Consider the following 19,115-nt stretch of genomic DNA (forward strand, 5'->3'; position numbering starts at 1 on the left):
ATAATAAAATACTCCCACTTAATTGTTTTTCGGAAAAACAATTTGATTTCATCAAAAACATTTTCAAATGGAATCATGGGAAGTATAAAATTACTTGATCAAGTGCAACGAACATGCAATTATAATAGGTCACATAGGATGATTATGGACTTGTTGTTTGATCCAACATGAGCCAATATGTTGGATCAAGGTCATGTTTGGGTGGTTGATTTTAATTACGCGTAACGATTACGAAAATTAAATAACTAAGCTAAGCTATTACACTTTGCACTTGAACTTCTTTCAAGGCTAGATGACTTCAAACTTCTTCTTTGAATCATCCTCATGTGCCTCCATCTTCAATTACAAGAGTGGATAAGGGGCATACAAGCTCCCATTTAAATTTAATCAAACTTGAATAAATTAAATAAGCTACTTAGTTACACAACCAAATGAATTAACTAAATTAATTACATAACCACATTCATTCAAAATGAATAGTCGGCCAATCTCATGCTCAATTATATTAGGCCATAGTCCATAATCATCCTTTAATTAACCAAGATTAATAAGGTTAATTAAACAAGCATAATTAACTTATTCAAAATAAATTAACCACTAAAATTACTTTAATTTAATGCAAGTAAATTAATTGAGTGATTTAAGGGATGATGTCTTACATCATGCAACACTAACTTTTGGTGAGTAATTTAGGGGATGATGTCTCACATCACTTTTGATGAGTGATTTAGGGGATGATGTCTTACATCATGCATCACCAACTTTTGGTGAGTGATTTAGGGGATGATGTTTTACATCATGATTCACCAACTTTTGGTGAGTGATTTAGGGAGACATGTCTTTTATCTCATTCCAACTTTTGGTGGGTAATTTAGAGAAACTAATAGTAAAGATGACTAACCCTACCAACCTTTTGGTGAGGGAAACATGGAAATGATTTTATGTCATCATTAACTATTAGGTAAATTTGAATTCATGAATTTATGGATCAAAAGTGAAAAACAAACACCATGAAAAATTAGCTAGTTCATAACTAGATTAGACATGTTCCAAAGCTGGAAATAAAATTTCAGCTTTGTGTTCTTCCATTGAACACTTGTTTACTTCATCTTTGAAGCCAAAAATCATGCATACCCTAAAGCATATATAATCTAAAATGTTTCTAAGATTAACACCTTAATTAAGAAACATATAGAATCCCTTAATACATATCTCATATGCATCAAAGTTTCATAAAACTTAAACCACTTCTTACATGTAATTTCCAGAAAACTTTTTCTAGCTATCATAAAATCTACCTTACATCACATGCTTCATAACTTTTATGATAAAGCAAATTTTATGATCTAAATTACATATTACTCTAAGCTTAAGAAAATCACATCAACCAACATACTTAGTCATGTTTATAACATATCAAAATTAAGCCAATGGCTCTGATACCAATTGAAGGAATGGATGGATTTCAAAACTTTTTAATTAGTGCGGAATTAGTTTAACCATTAAACTACTAACTAAACATAAAATCCATTCCTTTAACCCATGATCTTGGCTTATTGTGATATGTATATAAACATAGCATGCATAGTAAGGAAGAACAAAGAGGGAGTTTATGTTCTACTCACCCTTGGAGCGTGATTTTAATCCGATCCAAGTGAACCACCAAAGTTCCTCTCCTTGATCTCTCCTTGTGTGTGTTTCCTCCACCTTGAAGCACCTTGAATTAAGAGCTCCTTCTTGTACTCCTTGTGCTTGTAATATTCTCCTTGATGTAACAAGTAGAGCCACAAAAATATATGGCCTCTAAGGATCTTCACCAAGTGAATCAAGAGATGAAGAAAGATGAAAGAAAAGAAGAAATTATGCAAGTGTTCTTCTTTCCTTTAATTTCTGAAAAATGGACCAAGAGAGAACTCTTTCTCTCTCTCTAATCTGAAAAATAATGGTGTAGAGATACTACCATTATTATGTCTATGCTTTCACTTTTATATAATAGGAAATAACTCCAATTACTAAAAGAAAATATTGACTTTCATAAAGCCAATATTTTGGCTGGTCCATACATGTTATTGGGCACTAAAAATGTGTCTTGGGCTTTCATTTAAATCTCATTTAGTGAAGCCCAAGTCCACACCAAAATCCGACAATCGTTTAGGCCCAATAGGTTCGGGTTTTACCCGAAAATTCTAATTATGTCCAAATAATAAATCTAATTAATTATTTGCTCATAACCAACTCTTGTTTAATCTTCTTCATATACAATCTCAAGGATCCACTTATATGGTGTGCGATCTCTTAGGTTCTAATTAACAAGGCAGTGAAGTTTATAGAAACCATTCTATTTTGTTTACGAATCAAAAACTCCATTTTTGATTCTCCCTTGTTATTAGGATAATAAATGTTTATTAATCCTCGGGGACTTCACAAGTCATGAGTGACGTCTTGCAACATATCATGACTACCCTAGTTAATGTAGAATGACAAAGAACCTATTCAATTGGAATTACAATACAATACGGTCCTTCTCTAACACGATGTTCTAAATCACATCATCGGGGTATGGAATTGATATGTCAATCCCCTAATGTGATTTTCATTCTTATGTGATTCTTAGAATGTGATTAAAAAAAAACTCCTTTTTAAATCTCATTCATTGCTTTGGCCAAAGACTCATTGAATCACATCTTTGAACATACACCTTATTTACTTAAGGATAGAGATTCCTTGTTGTACACTCACATGTCTCCATGACCGAATTGATTATACCAATGAATGCATCTATTATATCCATTAAGGGACACAATATTATTGCATCATCAAGAGATAATCCATTCACTCATAAGACAACTATGGTGTCTCAGGTCAAAGGACTAATTTGTATTATTGCAATTTAGAGTTCAAGTTTGACATGTAAGTAAGACTCCATACAAGAACTCTAATGATCGCGTTCAGTGTACTCTTTAAGTTAAGAGCACCCACATACTTGTATTAGTGTCTCTACACAAATGACAAGAGACATATCATCCTCCATATTGAGCATACATAGTATGTGCTAGTCTTTCCGGATTATCAATGTCCAAGTGATAATCCTATGACTAGGAACCTTTTAGGATAAGAGTGTGAAAGAGTAAAGGTCTCACACATCTAACTCTTTAGATTACTTTCTCTTTAACTCATATTCCTTGGACCTTGTTCAATCAAATATAAATATAAGCAATGAACAATAAACTTGCCCTTTTGATTAATAATAATTACAGTAATAATTACATCAAAATGATTGTTTTAGGACACAATTCCTTCACGTATATCAAGCATAATTAGTGCGAGTGCGTCATCCATCTAGAATTGGTTGGAGCGAACGCTTTTGCCCTTCTGGTGGGCCCCTGCCAGGCCCTGCGAGGAGTCCCCTACTCCTGGCTATAGACCTCCGGATGGTCAGAAAATTGTTTGATGAGGGGAGCTGCGCGGAGCAGAGGGTGTTGGGTAGCGAGCCCAATCTTTGGTACCCAAGCGTCGGGGTTAACTGCCGGATCAATGGCTGCCGTGGGCTGTGTTAACTAGTCCCTTTGCTATTTCTCAGAGGAGAAACTTGACTGCAATGCCGCGTAGCGGTCATTGTCATTATGAGGCGTTGCCTTACCGCTTGGCGGTTGGTCTGAATGAAAAATGATAAATACATAGAGCAAGTAATAATATTTTGTTCGAGTGTGCCATGTTTATTTAATTCAGTTGCAATTAAAAATAGAAGCATGGCATATTTTGTATAGCATGTACTTGTAATGTGGATGCTAATATCATTTTTTGCATTTTTGTAGATATGCTAAAGGATCATTGAGATCGGTATGTGAAGCATGGCATATCTAGTATGTGAGGTCTAGAAAGTGTTGCCAAATCTACGAAATGTTGTTGGCATGCTCAAAAGTTTATGGAAGCATGCAAAAGCATATCAAGTGTGATATATTATAGGCATGCTTAGAAGTAGTAAAAGCATGGCATTGGCATGGCGGTAGCTCAAATTGAAAGAGCGTAAAAGATAAGATATAGTTACTTATCTTATGTCGATTTGGAGCGAGTTGGAGTTGGAAATGATCTAAGTACCCAAATCATGTTGGAGTTGTCCAAGCATGACGCTCCATTGCTCCGGCGAAGTTCTTTTGTAGAAGGCTAATGATCTCGTTGATCGAAACGGTGCTTGTGCCTCGTCAACATAAGATAAGGTAAATGATTAGCACTTTTGTTCATAAGATGAACCGATCAAGGAATAAATTTGATTAAATATGTGCAATTAAGAGTTAGCGTACATATATTTGAGAATGTCATGGTGGCGATCATAGTGATATTATTGTTTCACATATATGCATGGCATTAAGTACATGGACATTTATAAGCATGTGTAGATGACGGGTTGAATTATGAGAAGCATCAGATGCATATGAATTTGCGTCAAAGCAACAGTGAATACCCAATTGCTAGAATGCTAGCACTTGATGACATTGGTCCAAAGTTATGCAAAAATGCATTTTCAAAGTCTGACCACTTATCAATGGTGAGATAATATTTGAATATTTGGAGTAAGCACACATATTTTGACAACCACATGCATAACTCATGCATAATTTAAACTGGAATGGCAATTGAAATATGTTGACTATGTAAACATGCCGCCTGAGCTTTGCCATCATCACGTGGTGGTAGACATATTATATTTCACATTGGTGTATTGCACATGGGAGTGACTGAGCTAGTCTCTGACATGTTCCACTTTAGAGCATGCATATATTATATGGGCTGTGAGTGTACTATTTTATTGAGCGTATTATGCTTTTGATACAAGTGTGTGGCTTTCACACGTTCACATAATAAGCATATAATCTTATCTCAATAATTGATTAGGATATGCATAGAGAAAGCTTAACTTTGTTTGAGGCTTTGACCGCCATACAGAGTTTGAAGTTTGAAGCCATGATTGGAGGCTGGTGTTCCGCGGGCAGATGCAGCAGTGATTGGAGGCTGATGTTCGGTGGTTATAGCCCAGCATTACTAGCGGTGTTCCTGTGGCTGCGCGGTCTGGAAGTGACCGGTGACGTGGGCTGAAGATGGGAGAGGATGTTGGATGTCCTGAGATCAGCGGTATTTGGCCAACGGAGATGGATCAGCGGCGATCCGGCCAGCAGAGTAACCAGCTCAACGGTGCTTGTTCAGGGGAGCTGGCACCTGGCGGTAGGGCTTAGCAGTGATAGCTCGGCGGTAGCGAGGCTGGCGGAGCGGAGCGGAGCCGCTGGTTAAGTTCGGCGGAGGTTTTGCCGCTGATAGTGTTGGGCGGAAGATGCCGGCGCTGATGCCGGTGCTGGCAGGCTGGTAGTGCTTAGCGGAGGAAGCTCGGGTCAGCTGCAGTGGCCGGCGGAGGTTGGCCAGTGGAGTGGAGCTTTGTGCTCACTTGGAGCTCGGCGGAGACAGCGGTGATTGGGCACTTGAGCTCAGCGGAAGATCGATGTTCAGCGGACACTCAGAGGTCGGCGGAGATTCGGAACTCAGCGGAGCGGAGCACGAGCTCGCTAGCGGAGACCGGATGCATGGACGCTGACCCAGCAGGTGGATGAAGCAACTTGGCCATGGCTGCTGGCATATCGAAGAAGGAGGAGCTCAGCGGAGGTTGGAGGCTCAGCGGGGGATTTGCAGCGGTGAAGGCTGCAGAGGTTTGCAGTTGCAGAGGAGAAGTGCAGCGATGGAGACTGCGGAGACCTCGGAGCTGCATGGACTGTGGCGGAGCGGAGCTCGCAGCGCAGTGCAGCAGACCGGAGCAGCAGAGGAGAGTGGCTGGCAACAGGTTGCAGGTTGGCTGCAGGTAGCGGAGCGGAGCGCTGCAGTTTGCAGCGGAGCGGAAGTTTGGGCGCGAATGCAGATTTGAAAATGGAGATGGGTGCCCAGAGAATTTTTCTGGGTGTCGAGAGCAAATTTGGCACCGAATTTTTTTTTTTTTTTTGGGTAGGTCAGCGTTGACCGGCCCCTGATGGGCGTTGACCGCCTCCGCCGGGAGTTGACCAAGCACTGACCGGCCCATATGTTGGTGTTTTGAGTAGTTTCTGCAAGTTTTGACCACTCCTTGGGCGTTGACTACTTGTTGACCGACGTTGACCAGCCATGTTGGGCGTTGACCGGCCCCGATGGCACAAGTTACCGCTAAGAATTTCAATTATATAACTCAAAGAAAGAAATTATTTTGAGCTCGGTTAATATGACTTAACTCAATGGTAAGTAACGAAGCCTTTGTGTTGGCTTCCCACAGACGGCGCCAATGTTAACGTTAGTGACCGAGGGGTCTCTAGTTAGCTTTAGAGAGAGAGAGAGAGAGAGAGTGACACAAGCGAAGTATAGTGGTTCACCTCCCGCCTTAGCGGGAGACTACGTCCACTTGAATGTTGTACTAGTGTGTGTTGAGCCTTGCGGCCTAACAAGATTACAAAGTGATGTAATTGAGTACTTGAGTTGTGGGAGGAGGCATTCCTTTTATAGGTGAAGGAATGCTCTTCCTTTACATTTTCTTAGATGTGGGACAAGAACCCACTATTCTAGTCTAAAAATGCCTATTATGGAGGCAACTTGGCAAGACCAGAAAGGTGGCTTCCCGGCGGCGGATTTGCGACTTCCGGATACCGTAGCGTAGCTTGAACATAGGGCTACAAGATGTAAGTAGCAGTTGGGCCTCACCATGGCTTGTGGGTGTCCCAAAGAGGGTGTTACTTATGCTTGGTGAGATAGCAAATACTCCATATTGTTGGAGGTATGTACATATCCAAACCCCTGAACATACTTGGACCACACATCTTCATCCTAATTAACATCTGCAAGGTATGGAAAGGGGGGAAGAAGCTTGAATTCCGGAATTACTGGGTTTTATAAAAGTAGCTGAAAAGATTTAACTAGAACTCCTAGAAATAGACAGATGATTCCATTGCAATGCCCTACAATATGAACTGCTTCGCCTCTAGTCTTTAGACTCATACAAAGAGGAACCTTCATATCCTCGACACTAGAGATAATAATGTTGTCCTCACCATTATCAATATCATCATAATTATTGCATAAATTAAGCAACGAAAACACTAGCTCTTCTTCTTCTTCTGCAGTTTCATTAGCAGTGTCCTTGATGTTCTTGAAGACTAAACGCTTCTTCATACGGAGAAGACGATTGGAATAGGAATTGTAATCGGAGAGGTGCTTAGCTACAAACCTGGGATTGTTGATCAGTGCATACCACCCTTTAAAGGCGCATTTCAATCGCACCAAAGCCTTGGGATGCAGAGTTGACAGGATTTTCTCCACCAGATCTTCATCAACCTCTGTCATTTCTACCACGCCCTTTCCTTTTCAACCTCCTGGATTAAAAGTTATAAAAGAGCGAATTCATTACAATAGATCACAATGGTAATAAAAGTTATAAAAACAATGGTGCTTAGAGAATTATTAAACAAAATCGGATCTAACTATGTAACCTTAGTCCTTAACCTGAGAACTAGAACAGAAGACGGGGAAAGATATGATGATTCAGAGAGAGCGAGAGAGAGAGAGAGATCGAAATGCTAGTCCGCTAGAGCCGGAGATCGACACGATATTTGTTTGTTATATATTATATATTTGTATGTCATAGGGTGTTTGGTATCAGAAGTTTAGATGCTTGGATTTTGTATGTATAAGCTTGTATGGAAATAACCTTGTCATAACAAAAATATAAACAATCCATAATCTAATTATACATATTCCGGGGACTCTCACAAAAGAACAAAGATCATAACGGATCCAATTAAAGACATAACTACGGCATATGCAGGGATACTGGAACATGGTTCTCTTTATATCGATCAGAATGTTGAAGGAAATCAGCTTTGTGTGCCTAATCAAACTAGAAGTAGTTCCATGATTGTAATAGGAGATAATGTTCTAGAATTCCTAGTCCTATTCGGAATAGTTTTCCTTGTATCATTAGAACATGTACTTTGTAATCCCTACATATAGGGCTCCTATTCTCAATAATGAAACACACAATTCTCTCATCAATCTCTCTCAAATTCCTCTTTTCTTAAACACGTTATCAGCACGAGTTCTAACCACAAAACCAAAAATCCAAAAACCGAAATTCTCTTCAACATCACCTTTTCCACCGTTGCACCTAGCCCGAGCTAGCCTAGCCGCTGCTGCCCGCCTGCATGCCCCTGCACTGCACGCTGCCCTTGCATCCCTTACACACCCGTGTGCCGCCTACTTCCCCTGCAACATCACCGCACACCTGCTGCCCCTGCAGCACAGCAGGACGCTCGTTCCTGTGCAGATCAGCCTGCTTGCAGGCCCCGAAACGTCTTGCTCGGGACCTCAGATCAAAATCCTTCCTTCATAAAAGTTGTTCGTCTCTGTCTCTTCTATCTGACCTCCGAATTTCAGCCTTATTGGAGTCGTTTTGAGACCGGTACATCAATCGAAGTGAGAGCTGTTCAGAAGCAAATCTGCTCCGAATTTCAACAAGTTTTAAATTAAAGTTCCTGCTTTTGAAATTTAAATTTCTTCTTTCTTTTTCTCGGGGACTTGCAACCTCCCTTCTTCTACATCCCACCTTTCTTAAAATGTGGGTTCGATTCTTGAGAAAGCGGAATTGTGGGGATTCACGCTATACGAACTAAGAGCGTTCGTGAGCATCGAAAATATTACTAAGAGTGTTCGTAAGACTTCGGACTAAGAGCGTCCGTAAGCATCGATTTATGACCATATAAACATCATTATTTCGGTCTAATCTAAAATATTCTTGGAAATTGATTTCTTGGTAGCATTAAGGCTCAGAAATCTTATATTAGATTTCGTGGAAGCATTGACTCCGAAACTAAATACGTTCTTGCTTTCCTTTCCAGGATGTCAGACTTGAACGAGCTCGATTTTAGTCCATTAGATTCTACGGGCACGGGATATTTTCATGTGGGCTCATAATGTTGAGCTCCACCTAATTGCCTTTTATTTATTGCCTACAATCCAGGAGTCTTGTTCTAAAGGAACCACTCAAGGCTCTCAAACTGAGATAGATAATTCTAGGGCATTTACCTTGATGAAGCACCACATAGAGATGGCCCTCCAGTTTGAGTACATGAATGAGGATACCGCTAAAAACCTTTGGGTTGCGCCTCGTAAACGTTTTAGTAACGTTCACGATTTTCCGAACTTAGAAGCACGATGGAATAATTTCCGCTTCTCTAAACTTTGAAAGAGTTATGAAATATTATTCGGAAGCCCACCGCATCAAAACAACGATGCGTCTCTGTGGAAAAACAATCACAAAAGAACAAATTGATTGAGAAAACCCTAACGTGACCATAGGAATCATGACGTTGAGGGTATAAGGTTGGACACCATGGCGCCACTTTTGGCCATGGTAGCACTATTCCAACGCCATTGGTCCTAGGGACCCATATGTATTGCGTCAATATATCTCAATCAAGAGAGCATCCTCTTCATGGTATTTTAAGGAGTACTTGATCAATGGTGATCAAGATATCGAGCTATGGAAGACTTTAAATCTGGCGATAGACAAAATTCTGCAGATTTTATTAGTATAGTCTTTTATATTTCCAAGAATTATGTAATGACAATTATTCCTTAATCAATAAAATGACTTATTGGATTAACTCTTTCTCACCAGGCTCATCTAATTAAGTATGATGTCTAGGAAAGTAGCTTGAGATTAGTGGTACTTAAGTGAGCCTCACTCCACCGACATCTCTTCCTACTTACCTGGTCATATTTAATTGGAGTTACCCAACGGATTGAGTGACTACAATTTCTCTAATGTTTGATTTTTATTTTGGATTAGATTGTGGTCACGAAACTTTGATGTAATCATTGGCTATTATTAATAAAGTATCGATTTATTTTATCTCATGTCGTGGACATATTTTTCGAACTTTATTACTTCAAAGATATAAGAGCCAATAGTTTTCATGTGGAAACACATTGTGAGAATGGAAAAGAGTTCCTTTGCATCACCTCTAATGACTACGGACATAAACGAGTCCTAGAGAAATTTATGTGTCAATCTAGTGGGTTGTATGCAACCACTATTCGAATAATTGAATCCAATCATGTTATGAGAGATGATTTATGGGATTTCGACACATATAGGCTTTGGCATGACCATTTGGGACATCCAGGTCGTGATATGATGATCCGTATATTAAAGACTTCACACAGACATCCATTTTTCAAGAACGAAAAGAAGTAAAAATCGGGATTTGGACCCTGAAGGAGCCTCTGCGCCTCACGGAGCCGTTCACCCCCAAAATTGGCCTTCACATGCCGGCGCCGCCATCCCCCTCTGGCCTATGGGTGGCTTTGACGCCACCTATGCTCCCATATTTCCAAATCCTACTTCTAAAGTCAATTGTGACTTCATGGCTCAACCAAAATTCTCATTGGTTGTTTCTAAAGCCCATCATTCGTTCTGCAAAGCCTGTTCTTTAGCAAAATTAGGATCGAGACCATCCTATGCAAAGGACACTAAAGAAAATATACCATTCTTACAAAGAATCCAAGGTGATATTTGTGGACCTATTCAACCACCTTGCGGACCATTTAGATATTTTATGGTGTTGGTTGATGCATCGAAACGCTGGTCACATGTCATGCTTTTATCCACAAGGAACGCTGCATTCGCTAAACTCCTAGCCCAAATTATTAAGTTAAGGGCTCACCACCCTGATCATCCTATTAAGTCTATAAGACTAGAAAATGCTGGGGAGTTTACATCAAAAACTTTTGATGAATATTGCATGTCCATTGGGATTGAAGTTGAACATCCTGTTCCTCATGTTCACACCCAAAATGGTCTCGCAGAAGCCGCCATTAAACGACTACAAATGGTCCTAGAGCATTGGTAATGCGCACCAATCTCCCTATTTCTGCTTGGGGCTATGCAATATTGCATGCAGCTGTGCTTATTCGTCTGAGGCCTACTGCCACTCAACCCTTTTCTGCGTCCCAGATGGTGCCTAGGTATGAGTCTGATGTCTCACACTTACGCATACTTGGGTGTGCAGTTTATGTGCCAATTGCGCCGCCATAGCGCATCAAAATGGGTCCTCAGAGACGATTAGGCATTTATGTTGGATATGATTCTCCAAATATTGTCCGCTATTTAGAACCCTTGACAGGCGATCTCTTTACCGCTAGCTAGATTTGCGGATTGTCACTTTGATGAGACAGTCTTCCCGTCGTTAGGGGGAGATAAGAACATAAATGTTCAATAGGAACGACAGGAATTGTCGTGGTCTGTCCCAACTTTGTCTCATCTTGATCCCCGAACCGCTCAGTCAGAAATTGAAGTGCGGAGAATTCTCGATCTTCATAACGTAGCAGAATCGATGCCTGATACGTTTTCTGATATAGCTAAAGTGACGAGATCACACATACCTGCTGCAAACGTGCCTGTAAGCATTGATGTCCCTAAAATTAGAGGACATGACGCCATCTCAATAGTACCTGAGAATGGCGCCAACGTCCCCTCCCTTGGTGACGTTGTGGCTAGGCCCACGGCTCCTGCCAGGAAGCGCGGGAAGCCCATAGGGTCGATGGATTCTCGCCCAAGAAAAATGGGATCGGACCCCATTAGGCATGGCGCCACCGTCCCCCATAACACCATAACCGGCCATATTACCGCCAACGCCGCCGCCGCCACTAAGGGTGGCCGACCTCACCCACCTCTCTTACATCAAAATGAAGGTGATGTTTTGATGGGTTTTGCTGATGCAGGGTACCTCTCTGACCCTCACAAAGGTCACTCCTAAGTCGTTATCTAAAAATCCACCTTCAAGAAACATGTGAAGAGCATTGGATTGAGAAAGTTATCCGAACTCCCACGATTATAGCAATCAGGGGGACGTATCGACATCAGGGGGAGTTATGATGTCCACATGTTCGATCTCGAAGAGTGAATGACGTGTTGTACTCTTTTTCTCCTCCTCGAGCAAGGTTTTTAATGAGACAACGGATGAAGCGTCACCACCAAGTTTGAGCGGCACAAGGGGGAGTGTTGAAGGAAATCAGCTTTCTGTGCCTAATCAAACTAGAAGTAGTCCCATGATTGTAATAGGAGAGAATGTTCTAGAATTCCTAGACCTATTCGGAATAGTTTTCCTTGTATCATTAGAACATGTACTTTGTAATCCCTATATATAGGGCTCCTATTCTCAATAATGAAACACACAATTCTCTCATCAATCTCTCTCAAATTCCTTTATTCTTAAACACAGAATACAATTTTTATAGTAAACATGACTTAAGAGACCGACCTAAGGGAATGGGAGAGTATATTCAGTAATTTTCTCCCAAGATCTGAGAGTTATATCTTTGTAGTCGATTTTGTACAATCCGAGTTGAGCTACGGTGAAGCTCAAGCTGGAAATGTTTTTATCTAGATTGCAAACTTTTTCTAGAGCTATTTTCCTCTCTTCTTCTGTCAGACACCCGTAAAGGAGACTCAAATATGGCCTACCATCTGTAGAGGAGGAGAGACAAATCACATTTCATAAGATAAAATAAGCACACAACAGCTCTAGTCCATTTCAAAACAACGCATCAACTCTGAAAAAAAGTTACCGAAAAAAGCAGTTCAACAATGAAGGGAACTTACGCGAAGGTAAACCGAAATGGTCATTGCATATCTCAGTTGTACATATTAACTGAAAACAAAAACAAAAAAATCCACTCATGTAATTACTCACAGTGTATTAGAAAAATGAGAGTAATTGAATACTTGGCTCTACTAATACCTAAAAACAGAAATATGGGTGCCATAAATGAAAAGGTGCATGAAATCTTCAAATCAAATTCATTGTTTCAAGGGCTAAATACAAATTACTACCCTATGGTTTAGGTCCAAAATCAATTTAGTCTCTGAACTTCTAATTTCATCAAAAACACCCCTGCACTTTCAATTTTGATCTAATAGGTCCAATTTGTTAGTTTTCCGACAATTGAGTTATTTAACTTGTTAACGTGGCTCATATATGGCCTATGTTTTATGATGTGGTGTCGAGGTGGTCTGCATAGTCAATTTAGGAGTGAGTCCTACTATTAAAAATAAATAGTTTTTCAACAAATAATCCAACTATAACTTGAACCCATAACAGAATATTAACGAATTGGACCTATTAGATCAAAATTGAAAGTGCAGGAGTGTTTTTGATGAAATTAGAAGTCCAGGGACTGAATTGATTTTAGACCTAAACCACAGGGTACTAACTAGTATTTAGCCCTTGTTTCAAATTAGTTGAATTATACATCTATCCAAGACCAAATGCAGAAAATAACACTTGAAAGTTCATATGAATTATCAAGATAAAACTAAACATCATAACAAGAAAAATTTAAATACCTGTTCGGATTTATCAATGAGTAGAGAAACACATTGGTGATAAAAATTTCTAGTAACCACTAGATCAACTTTTGCTTGATATGCATGGAGATTTTTAGAACGGAGAGATCTAAATTTGTTGAGCACATCTTCATACGTCATACGAATAGATACCACAATAGGGATATGTGGTTCGATCTCCGGCCCACCGAACTCGGCCCTGAGACTTTCCATCACTTTCTTGATCCTAAGAGACACATCATCCGATGGGATAGCCCATATTGAATATGAGGTCGATTCCCTGTCCACTATTGAAGGACTGAATGGAAAGTGCGTGAGTAGAGAAAAGTTCGCCTAAAAAATAGAATGAAACATCAATAGTTGACATGTAAGGTATTTCCGAACTAAAGATACAATTTGAACGTCCTTGATGGTACAAACTTATTGAAGAATTTGGATAGAAAGGGAAAAGAAAATGTTTAGTAACTATACCACGTTGGAATTCTCTCTGCTTTGGAGCTTCTCGGCTCCCAATACTGAAACTATACTTTTCACATAGACAACAGCTGCAATGTCATCTAACTGGACATATATATGAGAATAAGGCGTGTTTTGAATCAGAATATCTTTAAGCCTTTTGCTACGAAGTTCATAGGAGAGTACAAGTCCCATGAAATCATTTATAACTATCTTATTGGTATTCAAAAGTGACAATGGCTTCTCTGTGGGTTCAAGAGTCATGTGTTTTGTCCAAGCACCACCAAGTTCATCCAGCACCCATATTACAAAAGATTCATCTTCTTCAGGTTTAATACCTTGAAGTTTATCAACCAATACAAAAAGAGCAGGGGATTCGTTCCACACTCGAAGTTGCATACCATTAATATAGAGACTGGGATTGAACATGACATAGCGAGGATATAAACTATCAGGTAACATGATATCATGAAATACCTCATTCTCAATATCCAACAAAATGATGACCGGCCCAATGGAGTCCTCGTCTATATCAAACAAATCCAGTTCCTTATGTTGCTCATATCCTAACCAATAAAACATTTGCTTGAATTGAATCTGGAAATTTTCGGGTAAAAGGAGAGTGGTTTCTGTTTCGAAAGCATTGGTTTTGATCTCTTTCCAAGAATCAGTACTCAAAGTGTATATTGCTGGTTTTGGAGGATGATGAATAACATATCCATCATCCCTAAAATCATCTGGATAAACTAGTCCAATGCTAACAACTTTATATTCGTTCAATTTAGGATCATATCCAAACCCGTGAACATACTTGAACCACAGAGATCTTTCCCAATCAACATCTTGAAGGTATGGACGGGGGGGAAGAAGCTTGAATTCCTGAATTGCTGGGTTCCATAAAAGCAGCTGAAAAGAATTAGCTACAACTCCTAGAACTAGACAGATGATTCCATTGCAATGCCCTACAATATGAACTGCTTCGCCTCTAGTCTTTAGACTCGTACAAAGAGGAATCTTGATGTCCTCGACACTAGAGATAATAATGCTGTCCTCACCATTATCAATATCATCATCATTATTGCATAAATTAAGCAACGAAAACTCTAGCTGTCCTTCTACTTCTTCTGTAATCTCATTAGCAGTGTCCTTGATGTCCTCGGAGACTAAACGCCTCTTCATAAAGAGCAGAAGCTTGGAATTGGAATTGTAATTGTAATTGAAGAGGTGCTTAGCTACGAACCTGGGATCGTTGATCAGCGCATACCACACTTTAGAGGCGCATTTGAATCGCATCAGAGCCTTGGGAGGCAGAGTTGACAGGATTTTCTCCACCAGATTTTCATCAACCCCTGTCATTTCTGCGACGCCCTTTCCTCTTCAACCTCTTCAATTAAAAGTTATAAAAGAACAAATTCATTACAATAGATCACAATGATGATAAAAGTTATAAGAATTAACAATGCATGCATAGAGAATTATTAAACGAAATCGGATAACTATATAGAATTACCTTAGTCCTTAACCTGAAAATTAGAACAAGAGACGTGGAAAGACATGATAATTCAGAGAGAGAGAGAGAGTGTGTGTTTGTGTGATCGATTTGCCAGTCAAGACGATATTGGCGATGGAGACTTGAGACTCGGAGTCACTGAGACTTGAAATTGCCTGTGAGATCTGATGTTGTTTTGCTAAATATTTATGTCTAAATACAGTATTTTTAGGATAATGCCAACGACCATATATAAGTTTGGTTTTAACTTTACACATCATTAGTTACGCACATTTTCATACTTGTAGTTGGATCTAAAATACAAAAATTAAGCTATTCCTCCAGCCAAATTATATAGGACTAATTCATTTGTTTATAGGAAATAATGAAAATATTGATAAGAAGGCGAAAAGGAGCAATTTATCAATTGTCTGTATGCCACCAATCCTAGCAAGGATCTTCTTCTTTCTTTGAAAGAGATGCCCAAAGACCTCTTTATTCCATTTAGCAAAAGCAATGGAAAGATTTTTGACTCTAGTAGGAAAATTGCCAGATAAAGATTTCCAAGTGGAGGAAACAAAATCAGCATACTTAGCATGTGAGAACCACATGGCCTGGAAACGAAACGGAGTGGCTCTTCTATTAACAGAATTGTTGGAGCTTTTCTGCATAACAATGGGGCAGTGATCAGACCTGGTTTTGGGGAGGTGCCGGTAAAAGCTTCATCAAATAAGGCTCTCCAAGCACAATTGCAGAAACCCCTATCCAATCTTTCCTTCACCATGTTATTACTCCAAGTGAAACAGGAGCCTTGGAATCCCTTGTCAATCATGGCATTTCTATTGATCCAATTTCTGAGACCACCAAACTTTCCATTAAATGATCCACCATTCTTATCAACACTAGAAACCAACTCATTGAAATCACCAATTAGCATCCAAGGTAGATTGTTATTTGCAGCAAGGTTATCAAAGTAAGACCAAAGGGAGGCCCGAGAAGTATGATTTGGGCTAGCATAAACCACAGTGAGCATCCAGGCAGGTTTGCCAGTAAGGGTGATCTTGATAGAAATAGACCGAAAGTTTTCATCGATGAAGTCCACTTTAACCTTGTTTTTATTCCACAGCAACCAAAGACCACCAGAAAAACCCTCAGCTTCCATAACTCTTGAGTCAGAAAAACCAAGATTATTGAGAGTAGTACTAGCTCTAGCAAATTGAACACGAGGCTCACAAATAGCCAAAATATCAATAGAGTGAAGTCTAACTAAGTCTGAGATGGCAGACCTAAAATTCTCACTTCCAGCACCTCTAGCATTCCAAAAAAGAATTTTAAACATTAAAAAATTGGGAAGGAGAGGGTACGCACCCCAGCTTAGACATCAACTATTCCCTCCCCATCATGAGGAGGTAGGTTGTCTTCATTAGTGATCATGCTATTTTCAGCAAAGGTCTTTTTCAAAAAATTCATAGAAACAGGATCAGTAGAAGGTTGCATCAGCTTTTCTGACACAGTCTCCTCAGGGGGGCAGTGACCAAAAATAGCTGAAATTCCTTTGCCTAAGAAATCAGAACTCACATTATCAAAAGAGAGCTTTTTGAAAATATGAGGCTGTTGCTTGGCATTGGATGTACTCAGCCCTTTGGCTTTCCTTTGATAGTGTAGATCAGTTTTAGAGCCACTACTGCTTCCAAAATTAGACACATCCTTCATGGGGACTCGGGACAATCCCTTAGCATTAGCACTGATTGATTTTTCTTTATTAGGGACTTGCTTCACAGTGGATGATTGTTTACTAGACAAATTGACATTTTGTAGAGAGGCAGTAGAGGTCTTTACACTTTTATCTTTACCAGGGCTTGAGATATTGTTCTTTTTCTCTTGGAAACTATGCCAAAGCTTCACAATAGCAGGGGAACTTTCAGAAGGCTTGTTATTGGTAGGTTGTTCAGTCAAATTGGGGTCCAACTCACTTTCATCATGGAGAACAGCAAATCTGGACCCAGCAGAGAGGTTTTTCTTGACTTCACTGGTCTCACCAACCTTTTTTTTTTTTTTTCCTATAACTCATTAGCATCCATGGCCCCATATCCTCCTTGATAATATCATTGAGGGGAGAAGAGTTAGTATCATGCTGCCTAATAGTCATACCCACCTCAGTCCCATCAGTGAACACATCACCCATTGGAGACTGGTCATTTTCATTGACATTGTCCTGGTGCAGATCATTTTCATTATCAGAGGTTTTAATGCTAGGACATTTATCTTTAGCATGGCCAAAACATCCACACTCGAAACAGATTAGAGAAATCCCTTCATAAACAACCTGATAAGCAATAGATTCAACTTCGACATAAGGGCGTAGTGGCTTGTTCAAATCGACCGCAATACATACTCGAGCAAATTTACCTCTGGCTTGACCAATTGTGAGCTTATCGACCTTAACAACATCTCCAAGGATTTTCCCAATTTTAGCTCCAACATATTCCTTGAAGTACTTCACAGGTAGACCAAGAATTCGCACCCACAGAGCCATTTTGCCAATATGTTCATTCATGGGGTCAAAATCAGGTCTCCACTTTTGGACAACAAGGGTTTGTCCAGCCAAAATCCATGGACCACCACAAAGAGCATTGTTCATATCTTCTTCCAGATTAAATTTCACAATGAAAAAGTCATTGGGGTGGTCAATGAGTTGCCATCCCCCTTTGACCTGCCATTTCTTCCTCAGTCCTCTTAGCATAAATTCAAAAGTGTTAGTGGAATTGGGTTTTCCCATGAGCTTGACCACTACATCACACCTCCATTCAAAATCCAACTTATTATGAACTTTATTAGAAAACGAGACATTCTGGCCATGTTTACCTTGAGAGTAAGTGCAGTCGGCATCCGTGAAATCAAATTCCTCAGTCATGGTCTGTCTGTATCGGTCAACCGGATTTTTGAGAGTGCTCGCATAGGAGAGTTGGGGTTTGAGCGAAGCATTGGTCTGGGCAGAAGAATCCAGATCCTCCATTCGAACGACCTCTAGTTTAATCCTACTGACTAGCTTGAAAGACAAATTTTGAAAAACCAAAAATTTAAATAATTTTCGAAAGCTACGACCTCTGCCTCTCGGCGCCGTTGCTCTTTTAGGACTCGGACTAGTGGTTGGTGATTCTTAATTCTGCATTCATTTTGTTACCTATTTGATATAATTCACTTTTCGAATAGGTGTAGCTTAAGCTTAGTGAAAATTAGAAGGAAATGAAATGAGGAGTTTAATACTTATGTGTTTTTTTTTGGGTATGATTTAACAGCTCGCATCTGTGAGCAATGTTCAAGTGGAACCAATAGTAGTGCAGATTGACAGGCTGGATTTGGTTTAAGAGGAGAATTTGGAGTTGGATGCGAGAAACAGTTCGAGCAGGTAATTCCGAATAATATGATTAGTTTGTTGTTACATTCAATTAGGGTTTTGGGTCGCCTCGAACAGCTACTCCCCTCAATTATAACTTTGGCTCTGAATTTTCTTGGGGCTTCCATTCTTCGTTAATTGTCGGATATACTCTTTTTTTTTTTCCCCCGCTTGGAGTGTCTCACTTGATCCATGCATGACATCAGCTATTCTGGGTTATAGTATTTGGCCATTTCTAGGCAGTAGAGTGTTTTTTCCATCTGAGTTAAATTGGCTCGCTTGAATTGGATCTTTAGGATTGAAGGAAGACCTCTAGTTATTGAGAAGACCTGTTCTGTTAATTATAACAAATCCTTCAATGTAGT

The 19,115-nt window shown here is 39.8% G+C and overlaps 2 protein-coding genes across 3 annotated transcripts; both read right to left on the minus strand.

Moving 5' to 3' along the window:
• Positions 1-6,927: 6,927 nt before the first annotated feature.
• LOC133734694 (uncharacterized) lies at positions 6,928-15,549 on the minus strand. 2 transcript variants are annotated; one of them, XM_062162315.1, is made up of 5 exons: positions 15,375-15,549; positions 13,880-15,248; positions 13,409-13,741; positions 12,665-12,713; positions 6,928-7,376 (listed from the first exon to the last, which is right to left on the minus strand). In XM_062162315.1, the coding sequence occupies exons 2-5, from the start codon at positions 15,218-15,220 to the stop codon at positions 7,369-7,371; spliced, it is 1,731 nt and encodes a 576-aa protein (XP_062018299.1). In that variant the 5' UTR covers positions 15,221-15,248; positions 15,375-15,549; the 3' UTR covers positions 6,928-7,368. The 2 variants fall into 2 exon arrangements, with proteins under 2 accessions (XP_062018299.1, XP_062018295.1); XM_062162311.1 differs by lacking the exon at positions 6,928-7,376 and adding an exon at positions 12,218-12,529 and having other exon boundaries at positions 13,880-15,246.
• LOC133725714 (uncharacterized) lies at positions 15,383-16,692 on the minus strand. The gene is made up of 2 exons (XM_062153081.1): positions 16,047-16,692; positions 15,383-15,387 (listed from the first exon to the last, which is right to left on the minus strand). Exons 1-2 carry the CDS (start codon positions 16,690-16,692, stop codon positions 15,383-15,385), a joined length of 651 nt encoding a protein of 216 aa, XP_062009065.1.
• Positions 16,693-19,115: the final 2,423 nt, after the last annotated feature.

This window comes from Rosa rugosa, chromosome 1, assembly GCF_958449725.1.
Source record: "Rosa rugosa chromosome 1, drRosRugo1.1, whole genome shotgun sequence".
NCBI classification, from domain to species: Eukaryota; Viridiplantae; Streptophyta; class Magnoliopsida; order Rosales; family Rosaceae; genus Rosa; species Rosa rugosa.